General features: G+C 37.4%; 1 protein-coding gene across 1 annotated transcript in view; it reads left to right on the top strand.

The window, feature by feature from the left end:
- The window catches only part of MPP7 (MAGUK p55 scaffold protein 7), a gene marked incomplete at its 3' end in the record, with an annotated part of 106,265 nt that overhangs the window by 65,766 nt on the left and 22,891 nt on the right, over positions 1 to 17,608 (top strand). The window contains exons 6-10 of the mRNA XM_080339946.1: positions 5,172 to 5,253; positions 6,190 to 6,275; positions 8,130 to 8,204; positions 8,810 to 9,006; positions 9,532 to 9,596. Of these exons, the coding sequence (XP_080196072.1) occupies positions 5,172 to 5,253; positions 6,190 to 6,275; positions 8,130 to 8,204; positions 8,810 to 9,006; positions 9,532 to 9,596 (505 nt within the window). The remainder of the gene's footprint in view (positions 1 to 5,171; positions 5,254 to 6,189; positions 6,276 to 8,129; positions 8,205 to 8,809; positions 9,007 to 9,531; positions 9,597 to 17,608) is intronic.

Here is a 17,608-nt window from a genome sequence, read left to right as displayed (position 1 = left end):
TTTTTGTCTTCCCTAGATTTCTTTTTTTCACTTAGGTAAGGGCCGAGAAGAAACATGGATAGTAATTCAGATAAGGTCTTACCAAAATATGGCACAGCAGAATAAATAAAGACAGGTTTATACTAGATATATTAGATCTACTGCATTTATGCTTTCTGAAGTTAATTTACTAAAAAAGGATATGCCATGATCTATGTTTACTAACTATTTAAAATTTAATTTTCTATTTGTTTCCATGTCTTTTTAGTGGCTTTTCCTTCAGAACTTGTTCTAAAGCATAAGTGTCAAACTCATTTTCATTGGGAGGCACATGAGCTCTGCAGTTGCCTTCAAAGGGCCGGCTGTAATTTTAGGCCTCTATAAATGTATGAATAGTTAAATTTGTACAGGCCTAAAATTACATTCGACCCTTTGAAGGCAACCATGAGGCTGATGTGGCCCCTGGTGAAAATGATTTTGATACCCCTGTTCTAAAGTATTGGGTATTCTTAGCACAGATCAAAGAGTCTCTACTTGTTCGGTTCATCTATTCACTATTCTCCAGTCGAAAAGTCTGACTTCCACTTGCATAGTTATATCAAGATCTTTGATACTGAGCTTGAGATTGAAGGTACCATACAATATTTTTTCTGGGATGGAGACTGTCTGGTTTCTTGACTTGAAGATACTGAGCTCTTTGAACTTTTGTTTCACCTTGGATACATTCTTGTTCTCTATTTTTACCCAAACAGTAGAGATTGTTTTTCTGCAGAGCAGTAAGCTTTAAATCAGTTGCACACTCTGGACGTTCTTGAATTGGATATCTCTTTTGGATGACTTTCAACTGTACTCTCTGTGAAGCAAATTAGGCACTCTCGTAACTTCTTTGGAATATATATAGTGACCATTTTTATATAAAACTGCACCACATTTCCTCTTGTATTTCTTCGTGCTTTTCTCTGAGTTAAGCACCTCACCGGTGTTCTGAGCCTGTGTTAATCACATATTAATGAGGCCTGAGTTCCCAGGAGTAATCATCTCAAAAGAGAGGGAAACACATGGTTTGTGGGAGGGCTTTCTGTTTGCCAGATTTCCCCAGTTCAGAAGTCAATGCTGAACTTTCCTCCAGTTTTTTGGAAGAGATGATTTAAAATTGTTAATCTTTCCACAGTTGTGGTGGAGTTTTTTTGTTTGCTTTTGTTTTTCTAAATGCTGTATTAGCAAATGCCGTTCTAGCAGTGTCTCGCTCACGTGAGGTGAAATTGTGTCAGGAGGTTTTATCTGAACAAAGTAATTTAGAACATCTTTGAAACTTCTGTAAAGAGAAATAGAAACATCTCTTTTCAGAACTAGTCCAAAATTCACGTGGCTATAATTATGCTTTTTATCAGATATCTTGGGGGGTTTTACTTATGCCTACCTCTCCAGGGCTTTTTCAGCCACTGTCGTGTTCCTGGTTAGCATTCCTGAGCTCCGAGATGTACAACCATACTACCATGGCATCTATTAAAGATGCTTGCCTTAATGAAAGGATGATTAATTCTCCAGAGCTGCCTATTTCTTTTCATTAAGTAGAGGAGGAGCCTAGACACCTAGCTTGAACTAGATACGTGATTTCCATAGCTGAACTTGAGTGAAATGAATTGTGGAGATTTAAAAGAGTCCTTTACATGTTCTGCCCATGAAGATTCTTGCTTGCCTCTCACTGAGTCCCCATAGCTCAGTTCTTATTCGTGAATGAACCCAACTATTTTACAGTTAGGCTTAATTTGGGTGTAAGAACAGCTTTAGTGTGGATAGTCTACATGTATGTGAGCATCGACTTTTAAATAACTCTTCACTATAAAGTAGGTAACTGATATTTGTATTTGCATTTTCCATAGAGAATGAATTAAAATAAGGCTTACTGAAGTACTTATTTGCATTCAGCATCTGCATGTGCTTTTGTTTAACAGAAAGGTATGCAAAAATATTACAGATGTTTCAGACTCTCTTATTAGTAATTTATTTTACAGGCTAGTCTTTCTTTCTTTAAAAATAAAGGCTTATAATGTTTATATTCTGGAACCAGCAGATAAATGGATGAACTAATAAAGCTCACATCTGTGAAACCCTGAGTGATGCTCACCAATCAGTGTTACTACATTAAAGATGAGGGAGAAAAAAAAAAGTGAAAGAGCCTTGCTAAAGGAGCTTGTATTATTTTTAGTGCTTTTGCATGGTATACCTTTAAACATTTTCTCAGTCTGATCACCATATGGCTCCCAAACTCCTTATTTTTCCCTTTAAAAGTATTTTAAACTGAGCTATGCTATTACATCTGTATATGTCTCATTTAGGGTAACTTACACTTTTGGCTAGCAACACTGAAAATATTTTCCAGCTCTCGAAGTCCAGTCTAACCTTCTTCCATTTTTAAAGCTCTAAATGAGGAGCTGCATTGCACATGTAACTGAAAGTACTGGAGCTGAACATCTCATATGGATAAATTCTTGCCAGATTATATATACCTCATAGTTTAAACAGGGCTGGCACCATTACAAGAGAAGCTTCTTTTTCAGAAAGTCAACTCTTGGGATTTTCAAGAAGAAATCCACTTGTGTTTGATGATTTCTTTTAAGTATCCTAAGCTGAGAGGGAAGGGGAATTCAAGTAACTCTCTTATTTTCTTTGTGTACTATAGGTACAGCAAAAATACATAAATTCAAACAGTGCTTTTAGTGGGTCTGTCCATTCCCTTTGGGTTTGCCACAGAGGAGTTATTGACAGTGAGCTAACTGGTGTTAAATAATTTCCCTGTGAATTTAAACTTGATTTTGTGCTTTGTTTGAAAATTCAAATTTACTTGTTCTCTTTGTTGGGACATCTGTCAAATTGTCTAACCTGTGCTAGGAAAATTCATTTTGTACCATTAGTGATAATCTCATCAAGCATGAGGTGACTGTTCCACTTGGACAGGAGCCTTATCGTTGCTTCCAGATGCTGGCTGGGTCAGTACTCTGATCTTTTTTTTCTAGGGTCTGTCTAAAAACAAGGTGAAATGAAGTACCTGTTTTCAGACAGCAGCATTAGGGTTTGGGGTAGCTGGGTGATCATAGAGGAACGTTGTTAGTCATTTCGTACCTTTTGCATTTAGTAGTGTTGACTTCTAGGTAAAAGGCAGGAAGCCTTTCTGTTCAGGGCTTTTCCCGTAATTAATTAGGAGAGTCTCTGTTTCTTGGGGACAATATGGTAGAAATGTCCTGTATTTATATTTGGCTCTAGCATCGTCATGTGTAAATTATTTTTTTTTTTTTTAATATCCATCAAAAAGATGCTTTGTACTTATAAACAGTTGTAATCTTCCAGGTATTAATAATAAACTCCAAATTAATAGCCGTTGCTGCAATGTCAGAACTCAATATTGAGATATGGGCTAGAAGGGCTAATGCTTTGTTTAATGTGTTCCTAATGGTGTGCAGTTCTTTTTGCTCAGAAGTCTAATAATGAGCTTTTAAAGTGAGATTAGCTGCGGCTAAATCTTTATCTTTTTCAAACTTTCAGACTCGGTTGAAATTGTAATACAAGCGTTTGCCAGTATAATTGCATTATAAACAACACATAAGGATGACGAATTGCAGAATTACTTTGCTTATGGATAGAATGTCATAATAAATTTAAGATGTAAAATAAAATGCACACAAACACAGCACATCAGTTTTCCTGACGACTGTTAGAAATTCATCCAAAGAGAATATTGTGTGGTGTCTGTTTTAATTTTTCTCTATTTGCAATAAATGCAACTTGCATATTGTAAAATTAATCTCCCATTTTTGTTTTGTGCTGTTTTTCCATCTCAGAGGTAGAGGAAAAAGGAAACAAGTTTGTTGACAGTCAGTACAATTTTTAACTGCAGTGAAACGTCACCCCCATTACTTACTTGTACTTATTTTGGCTTCACATCCATGAAACACTTAAAAATTGAAATAGTGATAAACATGATGTTCATGTTTAGTCTAAACAAATACATAAACTAGCTGTAAAAGCAATTTAATTATTTAAAGGAACTTTATTTATAAAGTACTTCTGTACTCTACTTCAAGCACAGCAATTTTCTGATGGCAGGAAATTCTAACCACTCTCTTGTACTCAGAGGTGAAGTAATACTAATAAAAAATATGGAATTTTTCAGAAAATTGACTTACCTGCCAGAGTCCTAAATACCTCTGTTGATTAAAAAAGTCAGAGCTATCACAGGTAACTGTAATAAATACATTGACATGGCAAAGCGATCATGTGCAGATAAAAAGCTCTTGGCCAGGAGGTGCCTTTTTCTGTGTTGCTTTGTGAAAATACTGGATCAAATAACCTTTTTGGAGGTGATTATACGGTACATCGTAACTAGCTAAAATCTATGTAGTTATTCTGCGGGTTCTGCCTTCCAAGCAGGGCCAGCGTTTCCCCCGGGCCCTGTCCCCTCTGCCTGACAGGACAGGCCACTCCGCGCCACCGCGTCCTTCCCGGCATTTTTCTCATCTAGACAGCTGTTTGCTGGAAATTTAACTACATGATGTCATTTTACCTGAGTGCCTGGCTGCTGTGTTTGTGCAGTGTATGAAAACAGCCATGACTAAGTCAGGAAACGTTCCCCTCCTCCGCACTGCTGTCCCGCGGGTCGTCCAGGTGAGCCCTGTGTGCAGAGCATTCCTCAGATTCCTGTTTATTCATTGATAACACTGGAAAGCAAAACTATGATGAGTGGGTTACACAGGCAGTTCTGAGCATAAAGTGCAACTATTATGAGCACAAATAAAGTTTTTATAGCCATAGTATGTAATGTGGCCTGTTTTAATGTAGGAAAAACAATTTATCAATTCTTAGTAATAGTTTAGTACAGTTTTAGCCACAGGCTCAGGTAAGGTACGCTGCAGTTAACATGAAGTCGAACAGTAAACTTCTTGTATCATTTTTCCAAACTGCATGAGTCAGTTCTGAATGGAAAAGAACTCATGTTTTAATAGGATGGTAACAGAACAACATATTTTGTATATTCTTTTCACAGGCAAGTACCATTTCTGGCTTATTCACACATTGCTATAATACGATGTCAACTTTTTTGCAGTTTTACGTAGCAAATGTTTTTTTTTTAGTCTAGTGAATTAAAATTATGGTAAGATTAACCAAATAACTCTTTTTATTTTTTTTTTTTTAAGGGTGCTACTATTAAAAGGGATGAACAGACTGGTGCAATTGTGGTGGCCAGGATAATGCGTGGAGGAGCTGCAGATAGAAGTGGTAAGGTTTTGCTCTTTTCCACTAGTTATTCAAGTTCTATAACTCAGAAGAAGATGAGATAAAATGGAAGCAGATTGTACACACAGAATACACCGCTATCACAAACAAAAGTATTTGGGGTTTGGACAGCTTTCCAGAGTGATATTTCAATACTGGTGAAAGGATTCATGCTGATTCTTTTTTCCCCAATTCACATCCAAATGGGCATCTTTGAGTTAGCAGATACAGGGGTTTTTTTAAGATATATAATGGTTTGTTTCCATGTGAAGATACACACTTGGAAATGAAAGGCTATGCCAAGACTACAACCTGCTGATGGAGGAACTCAGGATGGCTAAATCATTTTATATTAGTACATCCATTTGGAGTTTCAGCTGGTAATTCTCAAAATACCAGCACATCCTAGACTGCTGTTGCTAGTTTGGGATGCTCAAAATCTGCAAGAGCTCAAGGAAGAGGTCCTGAATTTTACTCTGCAGTGCCTCTTTGCATTCAGGAAAATCTAGGACAGCCGTGTTTCACACTTCCATGGGGTAATGGAGTAAATCTAGATATATATTGTAAAATTAGGAAACATTTGTGCCGCAAATTAGCACTCACAGCCTAAGTGATCTTTGCAGTACTTGCAGCTGTGTAGCAATAAGAAAGTATTATGAGCAGGAAAAGAATTGGCACAGACATTTTTCAAACATCTGCATAAAAGTCTGGAAAAGTCACAGAGAAATTGTTCTAATTTTTGGGAGGAAGGACGGGAGATGAGTAAATCAACCATCTCAGACTTATCTGTGAGGACAGGAGCTGTTGTTATGTTCACCATATATTCCTGCTTTTAAGTTATAGCTTGAAGTGGATAAGCAATGGAGAAAAAAGCTGCATGTTAATGTATAATGTATAATATGTAGCTACTGTTGAACAACTCCTCTTTGCCTTCTGTAGGTCTTATTCATGTTGGTGATGAGCTGAGGGAAGTCAATGGGATTCCGGTAGATGATAAAAAACCTGAAGAAATAATACACATTTTGGTAAATACCAAACATTTTAAAATTAATTTAGGGGAGTCAAGAAAAAGTAATTAGACGTGTGTTTTCTAGTGTGTTTCTTAGAAAAAAGTATATTCTACAATAATGCTTTTTCTTCCAGTGGCACCTCTATTTCCTTTCTCTTAAAGAATGATTATCCATGCATTACATAGATAGATAGATATAGATATATATATGTAATTTCAGATTACTTGTAAAGATTTAATGATGGTAATATGGCTATAAATATGTTGCAGGATATTGTAGTCCTTGGTGTATAATCTAGTTTTTCAGGCACACCATGATCTGTTGAATTAAAACTTTTAAATGTATTCATAATTATTAATAACACAATTACTCTGTGTGAAGATTACTTCAAAATACAGGTACTTGATAGAATAAACAGAGTGGTATAGTAAGATTATATTTTGTATTGATTTGCACTGTACAGCCATTTATATGATTGTTTGCAGTCCTCTGAACTACAGAATTTCTGAAGCCAGCCTAATTATTCACTTATAGAGCCCTATTGCACATGAAGTAATTTAGAATTTGTCTGAAATATTTGATATTTTTACAGCAAAGAAACCTGTGAGGGTCATGACAGCTCTGTATTCATGGTGTAGGCATTTCTGTGTGCATAAATACCTTGCTGTCCTGCTGAATTGAGTGGCTGTCTCACAGCTTTGGTTCAATAACTAAGATGATTCATTTCAAGTGTTAGCCCGCTGATATTTATACTTGCTTTGTGGTTTTATGTTCCCTACAGAAACACATTTTCCTTTAGAAATTAATATTTAAAAATCTCTAGAAGCACAATAGCCGTAGAAAAGGTGTGAACAATTTCCCCATTTACCTCCTCGAGGTGCAATATAAACATCAAAAGCTAGTTAGGGCTTGTTTCAGAAGTAACGGAATTATTGATTCCAGCCCTACGGCTGGTGCAATAAGGACTTGGCTGCTGCTTGTCCAACAGCGAGCTCTGGGGCGCAGAACTATGCCGGCAGAACTATGTCTCGCTCGGTACTGGACGGGCCTGTTTCCATTTTGCTTGAATCGTTGGCTGGCTGTGGCGCTTTCCCGGTTTTATGGAACTTGTCGGCTGCGTGCAACAGCAGCAGAGGCTCCAGCTGATTAGCACTTCCTTCAACAGCAAAATGTCACCGAGGCAGTGGGAATATATTGTGGTTAATAAGTAAAATGCAGCCAGACACACTTTAAGTGGGATATAGGGAAAGATGAATGGATGAGGTGGCTGATGATGACTAACTTGTTTTAAGATTTATAGTGGAGGGCTTTTTTTCCATTAAGTACACGTAGTCTATTCAAATATGTTTTTCTTTTCAAGTATCTTAAAGTTGCCAAAAGAATAAATCCCCCCCAATAGTTTTATATGATAAATATGGCATAAGCCTATTTGAATTTTTCTTTTTTTCTTTTCTTTTTTTAATGAAATGTTAGTTGGATTTTTCCAGTGATGTCCAAACTGTGCCAGGAGTCCTGTGGTTGCTTCTAATATGCATATATTTTTGCTATAGCATTTGCTTCTGCTTTCAGTGCAGAAGTGGGACATCTGAAACATGCAGGTCCCAGTTTTTAACACTCCATCTCTGGCCACCAGTGAAGCAAATAAAACCAAGCATTTCAAGCAGGTATTTTATTCTTTGCAATGCAAAGTTTAGAATGGTGAAGCTGTCAAACTCCATGGATCATGCTTGAGAGAGAAGAGATTAATTAAATTTCAATGTTTTTAAATTAATTTGGATTTATTTTCCTTTTAATATTCCTTTGAAATGTATAGCTTAATTCTCGTTTTCTTTATCATTATTTCTCATTTTCTTTTCAAATGTTCACCAGGCTCAGTCTCAAGGAGCAATTACATTTAAAATTATACCTAGTGTAAAGGAAGAAATGCCAGTAAAGGAAGGCAAGGTAGGCAAGACTATTTCAGAAGCTATTGCAGTAACTGTTATGCTGAAAATATATATTGTTTGCTTGGATGACAGAACCAAGAATGTGATTACGCCTCCAGATTCAGTTTTTCTAATGCAACAATGTGTAGTGCGCGCTAAATTTACAAGTGGGTGAAACATGGTTCTTAAGCCCTAACTGTACAGGCGTGAAGTTGACATAAGGTACTTTTCAGTCTTCTGCGACGACCTGGCTTAGTTCCAAGTGCTCCTTTTCTTCCATCCTACACTGGGCAGAAGACACTTGATAGCACCATGGTTTTAAAATATCCTCCCTTCTGTTCCCCGCATGGGCACACTATTCACCTGCAAAGTCCTGTTTGCCTTTGGGAGTTGGATCTTATAACCTTCACTGCACTGGGATTGCAGTTGGAGTAGCAATGAAATTAATATTTCCATATGAGCTTCTCATGTTAGATGTTCATAAGGATGTTTTACAGCAGTAAATGTTTATTGCTTTACATTATTTAATTCAAAGCTTTCGAACAGTAAAAGCAAAAAATAGGAGATACCTTTGGATTACATTTAATATTTTTTATTCTAAAGATAAAACATGGTTTATTTCAGATGTTTATCAGAGCCCTATTTGACTATGATCCCAAAGAGGATAAAGCAATTCCTTGTAAAGAAGCTGGCCTTGCTTTCAGAAAAGGAGATGTCCTTCAGATCATGAGCCAGGATGATGCAACCTGGTGGCAGGCCAAACACGAAGGTGATGCCAATCCCAGAGCAGGCTTGATCCCTTCAAAGCATTTCCAGGAGAGGTGAGCTACTGAGAAGCGTAGTTTCATTATTTTTTGTGGTAAGAGAAGACACGTACTTGCCGAGTTGTTAAGTTAGCATGGTTGTCATACGTAATGCTCATAGATTATGCAGGTATGATAAACTTGCACTTGCAGCAAGACAACTGAACTTGGAAACCTGTTGCTTAAATACTTTGGATTTCCTTATTTGTCTGGCTAGAATTAATAATGACAAAAACTGATAGGATGACACTGATCCAGACTGAAAGGAAAAACAGATGGAAAATAGCACATCAGTATCTGTGTTCACACTGATGTACTATGCAGGAATAAGAACTGCAGCAGGTTTTGGAGAGCTTTCAAAAATTGGAGGCTGAGGATTTATTTTTTTAGATTGTAAATAGATTGCATTGTTTTAAGTTAATTTCTTATAAAGTCTTTGGGATATTTTGCTGTTGTCGTATGATGTTAAATGTTTACTAATCCCAAACTTGTGGTGAAAACTGAGGACTTTGTGTCTTTCCCCCACCACCTCCCATTTTACAGGAGATTTGCACTAAGAAGACCAGAAGTACAGATTCAGCCACTGAAAATTTCCAACAGAAAATCATGTAAGTCTGTTAACCTGGGATAAAAATCATACTCCCGATCTCTAACCTTATAAAATAGCAGTTTGTTTCAGCCCTGTGACTACAGGACGCATTTCTCCTGAGCTAAATAGGTTCTTCATCACATTGTATCAGTAGGAAAATAAATATAAGAGCTGACATTAAAAGCTTTAAAAGGAGCTAACAGTTTTGCCCAACCCTCTGACTTAGTTTTTGAAGCACCAAGCCCAATTAATGTTTTGATATATAATATTTCAAAGGTTGAGGAGTGTTCTTTTCCTGTTGAAATAGTACTGGATTGGCTCAATGGTTTATATAACTTGGACTGCATCAATACAGTGAAATTTATATTGAGACTGAGATAAAAGGTCAGATAGTCTCCCCTTCTCTCCCTCGTATAGTTGGTGATTTTGTGTGTCATATGAAGCAGCACAGATTTTTTTAAGTCAGGACATTCAGTTCTTTGACAGGCTTTCACAGAACCACTTACTCTTTTTTAAACAAATTCATTCTTAATAGTCTCTGCTTTTAAATACAGTAGTTGCACAATATAAGAAAAATAAGCTCAAAGAAAGCGCATACATCGAAACAGTATTTTCTTTCCACTGGAATTTACATCAACATCTGTTTTAAGTATTATTGCATATTTTACTTGACCTGTTATTTCTTTCAGTTGTACAGACTCATAACCAAGTGAGTACAATGTAAGAAACTATCATGCTTCAGTAGGATCTAAATCTTAAATACAAACATGTTTGTGAGTTCAACTAGAAATATTCAGAACGTGGTCTAAACTTTCCAACCATCTTTCATTCTCTAACATTAAACCAGAAAGTATGGCTACTATGGCAAACAGTGGATGCTGGCACACTCAGTGCAGAACTAAATGCTTTTAACTTTAAAAATTCTCACCAAGATTTCTGTTGCAGTTTTCCTAACTCCTTGCTATGGCTTTTGCGTTCTGAAGTTTAACAATTACTTTTAGTTTTCTAATAATATTTCATTCCATTTTACTATTTGACTGTGTGCCCAAATGCTATTGTTAACTTCAAAGCCTTTGATTAGCTTTGTAGTTACAATAACAGATTACATGGTTGTGCTATAGCTTTTCTAATTTACATAGATCATGGAAACAAAGAAGAGCTCCTTCAGTTTGTAGCAAACCTGTTGTTTCTATAGGTTCTAGGCCAAGTTGCTCTGCCTCATTTTTGGCAAAGTGTCTGATCCCAGGGTATAGCTATTTCTCCCTGTCCACTGTTCTTGAATCTGGATAATCACCTCAACAGGAGCCTTCAGTGAAGGTGGCACTGGTGCTTTTGAAGAGGTAAATCATCTTCTGCAGCAGCACTGCATGATTCCTTTCAGAATGGAGTGCATCTTTTTAGTGACCTTCAAGTGAAAGGTTTTACAAGATGCATCTCACCCTTCCAAATAGGCAGTCTGAACTTGATTGGGAATTGTCAAAATTACAACCCAAAGAAGCAGCGCAATATGATGTCAGCTATTGTTGTCTCTGCTGTCTCCACTGTCTTTGCCTCAATTAGCTTAAACAAGGGAGAAATGTTCCTCTTCTTCCACTTCCCTTTACAACATGACAGAGCCTTAGGGTCAAGCAGTATGCGTACTGTCATTGTCTTTTATACTTTCTTTAGAGAAAGCAAGGTCCAGCTAAATACCATCTTGATGACAGTGGTGTGTCTTGAAGGAGGAAAGACTGCAAAGTAATGTAGGATTGTAATGTTCTCTCTTCCTCATTTCTTGAGACAATCTGCTGCTACATCTTCCAGTTTTCCATGGGAAGAGGGGAAGTGCTGTTCTGAGTAGAGGTCCATCCCTTCATTCGAACACTAAACATGTATTTAGTGCTGGGAGGGAATTCAAATCCTTCATAGAGGTGGCCATTTTAAGGACCAGAATTCAGCTACAGAAAACAATGTTGTGACTAGGGTGTTGCTTGGCCTGCTCTCAGGAAAACCTTCCACTTGCCTGGCTTTTCAAGAAGATTCCACGTAAGCTGGGAAACTCTGCACCCTTGTGATCTTTCTAAAGTTAGGCTGCTTTTTCATGTTACCAAGCACAGCCATGAGGCTGTGAGATGTGGAGACCGTGTCTGTATTTGTGTAGAGCAATCACCTTACCAAACCTGGAAGATGCTGGAAAATCGTGCATTACTCAGCTGAGCAAATAGCATACTGCCGGTAGCAGAAACAAGCAAGGAAGGTGACACGGGGAATGGAGATTTGGAAAGGACTGCTGGGTCTGTTTTCTTAAACCCTTTTCTGTATGGTGGGCTGTGGCTCACTGATTATTATCCTCTAAAGTTGTATTTAACAAGATCCCATGTAAGGAGGTGGGAAATTGATAATGCTTGGTTTCTTCTGATTCTTTTCTAATCCTGTACTACAGGATTTCAGCTTAATATAGTGTTCTCCAATGTTTGGAAGGGTAGCTGTGTGGGGATAAAGGTGTTCTATAGATCTTCCTGAACTAGCTGTCTATTGAGAGGTTTCTTCCTATTGCAATTGATCCCATCAAGTTGTATGACCTGAATTCCATTAGCAGTTTGGAGGGAAAGGGCAATTTGCCAGCTGATATTCTTATAGCTTTCCAAAGATGAAAACCTTGACTTCAGCAGAGCTGCCAATAAAAGTCCCTTTCCTGATGGACGGGGAGCTGCACTAGGAGACTTTCTTGAGACATGGTAAGTAACACTGGATGTCAGCGTGCTCTGCTCAGTCACCTCATTTCACAGATCCCATGTTTTGTAATGAGGAAGAAACCTGGGTACATATCTTTGTTTTTAATAGGGAAAATCAAGGAGAAATATTCTATTTTCTTGGGTACCAAGAAAAGGTGAGTCAGCTCTAGTTTATTAGGTGTGCTTCCACAATAGTAGTGTCCTTTTAATTGAAAAATAATCTAAAAATTACTCAAAATCATATAAAATACAAGAAGTATCCTACAACTTCTTTTTTTTTCCCCTCTCAAGCCAGTTCTGGAAGTAGGAAAGACTGTTGTATTTGTCTAGAAAGCAAGCTCTCTGGAACACAGTCAGTAACTGTATTCACAGTAACATTAATGTCCATCAGGATTTGGTGTGATAATCAAGTATGTTTCAAAACCTGTGAGGAGCTAGATTGAATTACTTTTGGAAAGTGTTATTTCTGTTTCTAATTTTGAATTTTTTATACTTTTCAGCATAGCAATGCATGTTGTTCAAAGTTGTTAATCTGTACACATATTTGTGTATCATAAATTTGGAAGCAAAACAAGTGGCCTTTTTTGATACATACAAGCTGACCATGCTTGTTATGTATGCACATGTGAAGGGAGGAACCTTTTCCAAGGAACCTTTTCAGAAATAATTATTTACATTGAAAACAACAGAAACCCAGCCTAATTCGAAACTATTAAAAGGATCAGCTTATAATGGAAATGTCAAATCTTAGTTTCACTTTAATAGCCAAGTCAACTTCTGTTTCATTGTGTCTACGTGTAAAGTGAGTATAAGTAATAGTAAATACATGGAAGATACGTACACCTCTCCAAGAATTTAGCTATTTTCTTGAAAGAGATCAGAGATTGTTTCTCACATTGTACCAAAGTGAAAAATATTTAACATGTGAACACTGGAGGAAGGGACAAAACAGTATACATTAAATATTGAAAGGTAAGTGAAATCACGTTTCTTCATTTGCAGGTGGAGAGGGTGCATAGTTTGATGGTATCTGGGTGTAAGGTGGCAGGAAATTGATAATATATATGGAACCTACATTGACAAGAGATGATTTTACATTGAGAGGAAGATCCAGAAAAAGAAGGAATAAAGAAATAAAGGGAAAAGCAGGGAAGAGAAATTTCATATTGAGGATGAAGAAAAGGAGAAAGTATTGCAATGAGGACAGTGAAAGAACAGATGGGCAAAAGCTGCCCATAAACCCATTTAGGCAAAACCCATAGAAGATGGGCTTTGAAATTATTAAATTAGCACAATTAACAGTATTATGCAAGAGCATTACTTGAGTCAGTATTTGCACTATAGTTCAGTTGTTTCTTGATTCCTTTTAAATCAAACACTAACGTATTTGTTTTGTTAAAGATTTTGAAATTGTGAATGGAAAAATTACTGATATAAACTCTGGCCTGTTTTGGGTTTTTGTTACTGGTAGAAAACCTCAATAAGTTCACTGTTAAGATTTGGTAATTTTTAAAAGCGGGAGATAGGTAGCAGCTACACGTGCAGACCTGCTGACAAGATGGATGTTGTTACTTCCCAGGCTCTGAGTTAGTGCAGAGACGATGGAGGGATACCAAACCTCTCAAGCCTTTTCAGCATTGTTTTTAATACTTAACAGTAATAACGTTTTGGCAAAAAACAGCGTTACTCATGCATTAATACTATGGGAAAATTATACTGGGGAAAAAATTATAAGAAAAAGCAGCATGGAAAAGAAAATAGGAAAATAGAATGCAAGTAAAGGAACAGAGGTGCATGAGAGGGTGTGAGCAGGACTAACCCTCGGCGTGGTGGGATGGTGGTGTGCGGTGTCCCTCGCACGGGGGTGCAGGGGGCCGTGCAGGAGTGCTGTGACTGGCTGCCTACAACCAACCTCGCTGTGTCTGAAACCTGCTCACCTGCTGTTCCTCAGTAACCCTGAGCAGCACTCCTGGCTTTAGGAGGTCAGCTTAGCTTGGGCACAACTTTGCAGCTGGAATTGGCTCTGTGAGTTCTCCTGTCTCTGCATCCCACCTCATTAGGAGTGACATGAGACTCAGCACAGGTTTAATAGTTCCCACCCTGTTAGCTTGAACACAAAGACTACTACTCTGACTGTAATAGTCACTGCCAACAAACATGCTCATTCTTGCATCTCTAGCTTACTTTGACTTGTAGATAAAACACTGATCACCTATTGTTTTGAGGAAAAAAAGTAAATTTCTTTGACTAACAACCAAATAACTTACTGTTCTGAACTTATTATAAACTACAATAATTGGCCAAGACACGATATGCCTTCAGCATGGTTTTGCTTCCACAGCGGTTACTGTGTTTATTCTTATGATATATATGTGTTGTCTCTGGTATGAAAATTGCTGGTAACTTTATATTTTATACTAGTGTAGCCTGTAACTTCTGTTAACTTGTGTCATGCATGCATATGCTTATGTGTATATTCATACCCTGTGTGTATAGTTATATATAATTATGTATATGTATGTAGCATATATGACAGAGCTGTTCAGAGATGTCTTTTCATTGAAAATACATTTGTTCTGTATATTTAATGCTAAATGTAAATACTTACTGTGGCAAAGCCATCATCATATAGTTTTTCTAGGTCTTAAACCCCATTTTACTTTCCATTTTGATTTACTGTATGTGATTGGCATTGTATGAGCAAGAGGAAATCTTTAACTGCAGCCAAATGTTGTTCATTCAACCAAGATGTAACCCAGTTTATCCATAGATGAGTGTCTTGTGAATTGAAGATCATGTTCTGCCAACAAAAGAATTTAAACAGGCTAAAAGAATGAATGCTTTGTTCCACTTGTATTTGAAGAGCAAACATTTAGGATAAATGCAGAGTAGGACTCTTTTGCCGTGTTATAATTGCTGCACAATCTTAACTCTGCCTTTCTTCTCAGTATTTTTCTGTGTTCATATTTAAAACTTGATTGCCCACCTGCAGGTCGTTATGAGTAAGAACAAAAAAATAAACTAGACCCATAGAGTTAAATTAGCACATTAGCATCTCTGTTCAGAAGTCTCCTGTCTTTACAAATATTAACTTCTTGCTACTACAGAGAAACTAAGGAAACCCGAAGCTGGATGACATTTGAGTCAAGGTCACATGAGACAGAAATGGAAATGGATCTCATAAACTCTTGCTCTGTCCTTCACTGCAAGACTATCCTTCTTCATTTTCCAGATTATCTTGCTAGACCTACTGTTATCTGATGATGTTATGAGAGGATTAACTTAGATCACTGTAAATCTTCTATAGCATGAATGTATATGTACAGTTCAATCTACAAAATCATAGGATAAAAAAACTGCAAAACAGTATAAATGTCAATTGCTGTGTGGGGCTGTCACTAAAAGATCAGGAGTGTTTAATATATTCACTGTAATGCAGATCATCGTACCTCACAGTTTCTTGTTTACTAGAGTGAAATAGAATTTAAGCGATAATGTAACTTCCTTGTGATAAAAAACTCGAACAGAGCCGCTGGATCTAATTTTTGACTCAGAAACATGTAAGAAAGATCCTTTGAGGAAAACACTGTTGAAAGACAGTTAGCAAAAATTTTAAAATATTAATCTGGTGCTGGGCTGTTCCAAAGAGTTGAGGAAGTTCCCAGAGTGGCACTGGTCTTGAGCTTCATAAGTAATATAATTTAGGTGAGACCCCTAAAACCAAACCTGAGTATATTTCTATTAAAATACATACAAATAATACAGTGTATGTAATACTGTTTTGCATTGTTATAGTATAGCATACTGACTACTTTGAAGTCTTTCTAAAATGAATAAAAACACCTGCTTCTTAAGCTTCCATTGCACTTGTGTTTCCTATTTCTTTTTTTCCCATTTATATCTTGGTTACGCTTCGTTGTTGTTTCTTGAGCCTGTTCCATGACTGTTTTCTTTATGACTTCCTCTCCCTTCTTATCACACTGCATTTAATTAATATTATTTCTTCTTGTCTCAGTGTTTTATTTGCTCTGTGTTACCTTTTTTTTTCCATTTTGTCACTGCTTTTATTTTCCTGCTTCCCATCAGATTTCCTCCTCTTTAGTCTCTGTCCACCTTTAGTCTCTAATTTGTTCTTTTCAGATGAACACCTTTATTTCCTTTCTCGTCCTGCTTCAATTTAGTTAAACTAGATTGGCCTCAGAAGATCTACCCCAGTTGTTAGTGTCTCCAAACTTCAAAACTCTAGGGTGTGTTATGCCACAAGGAGTAATGGTTTTAAACTAAAAAAGAGGAGGTTCAGGATCGACTTGAGGAAGAAACTTTTTACAATGAGGGTGGTGAGGCACTGGCCCAGGTTGCCCAGAGAGGTGGTGGATGCTCCATCCCTGGAGACATTCAAGGCTGGGCAGGCTGGGGCCCTGAGCAGCCTGATCTAGTTGAAGATGTCCCTGCTCATGGCAGGGAGTTGGACTAGATGACCTCTGAAGGTCCCTTCCAACCCAAACTATTCTATGATTCTATGAAAGTTCCCTGGCAAATAATCTCTGGCTTTACTAAGGACAGGCAGTAGCCCTGATAAAATTCCTGGTAAAGTTCAAATTGGGAGCTACATGTTGATGACTATTTCGTAGCTGCATGAAGCTGTGAAGACCCATTGATTTCCTGGATCTTTTCATTATAGACTGTTATGTTCAACCATGGAGCAGCCCAAGAAAGCCAAAAGCAGTAATAAGAAGGAAGATTTTTCAACAAAAAATTCAGAACTCCTTCACTCTGTGTTTTGGCTTGTGCTCTCTGACATCAGCTGGTGCACTTGGGAATCCTAATGTCTTTAATGTATACCATGGATGGACAAGACCATTCCCTTCCCTAGCAGGGGTGGCCCAGAAGCCTGCATTCCCTCCAGGTGTTCTCAGCCCTGCTGCTGTAGCTCCACCATCTCTACTCTTGTAGGTCTCCAATGGTCAGGTTGAGTGAGTGTAAACCTGTCTGTACATAGAGACTTCTTTTTCTCCTGGCCTAGTCTTTCATGTTCCTAAATTAGGACTTCTCTTTTTCAAGTGATAAAATTCCAAACAGAATACTTTGAAATGCACAACCACTAGTTAAATCAAATAACTTTATGGAATTCAGGAGACTTTTTAGATGTTATTGATGTGAACTGGCTTTGAGCATTAGTGACTTCTTTTCAGGGAATACATTGCAGCCTATTAAAAGCCATGGAAATGTAGAAAAACTTGTCATACATATCAGGAAGTGTAAGAGGTCTCTTAGCAGGAAGGAGAAAGAAATAGTACCTGTAAGCCAACCTGCTATT

The sequence above is a fragment of the Nesoenas mayeri genome (assembly GCF_963082525.1).
Source record: "Nesoenas mayeri genome assembly, chromosome: 2".
In the NCBI taxonomy this organism is placed as follows: Eukaryota; Metazoa; Chordata; class Aves; order Columbiformes; family Columbidae; genus Nesoenas; species Nesoenas mayeri.
The sequence above is the reverse complement of the archived record's forward strand: the minus strand, read 5'-3'. Positions and strand labels throughout refer to the sequence as shown.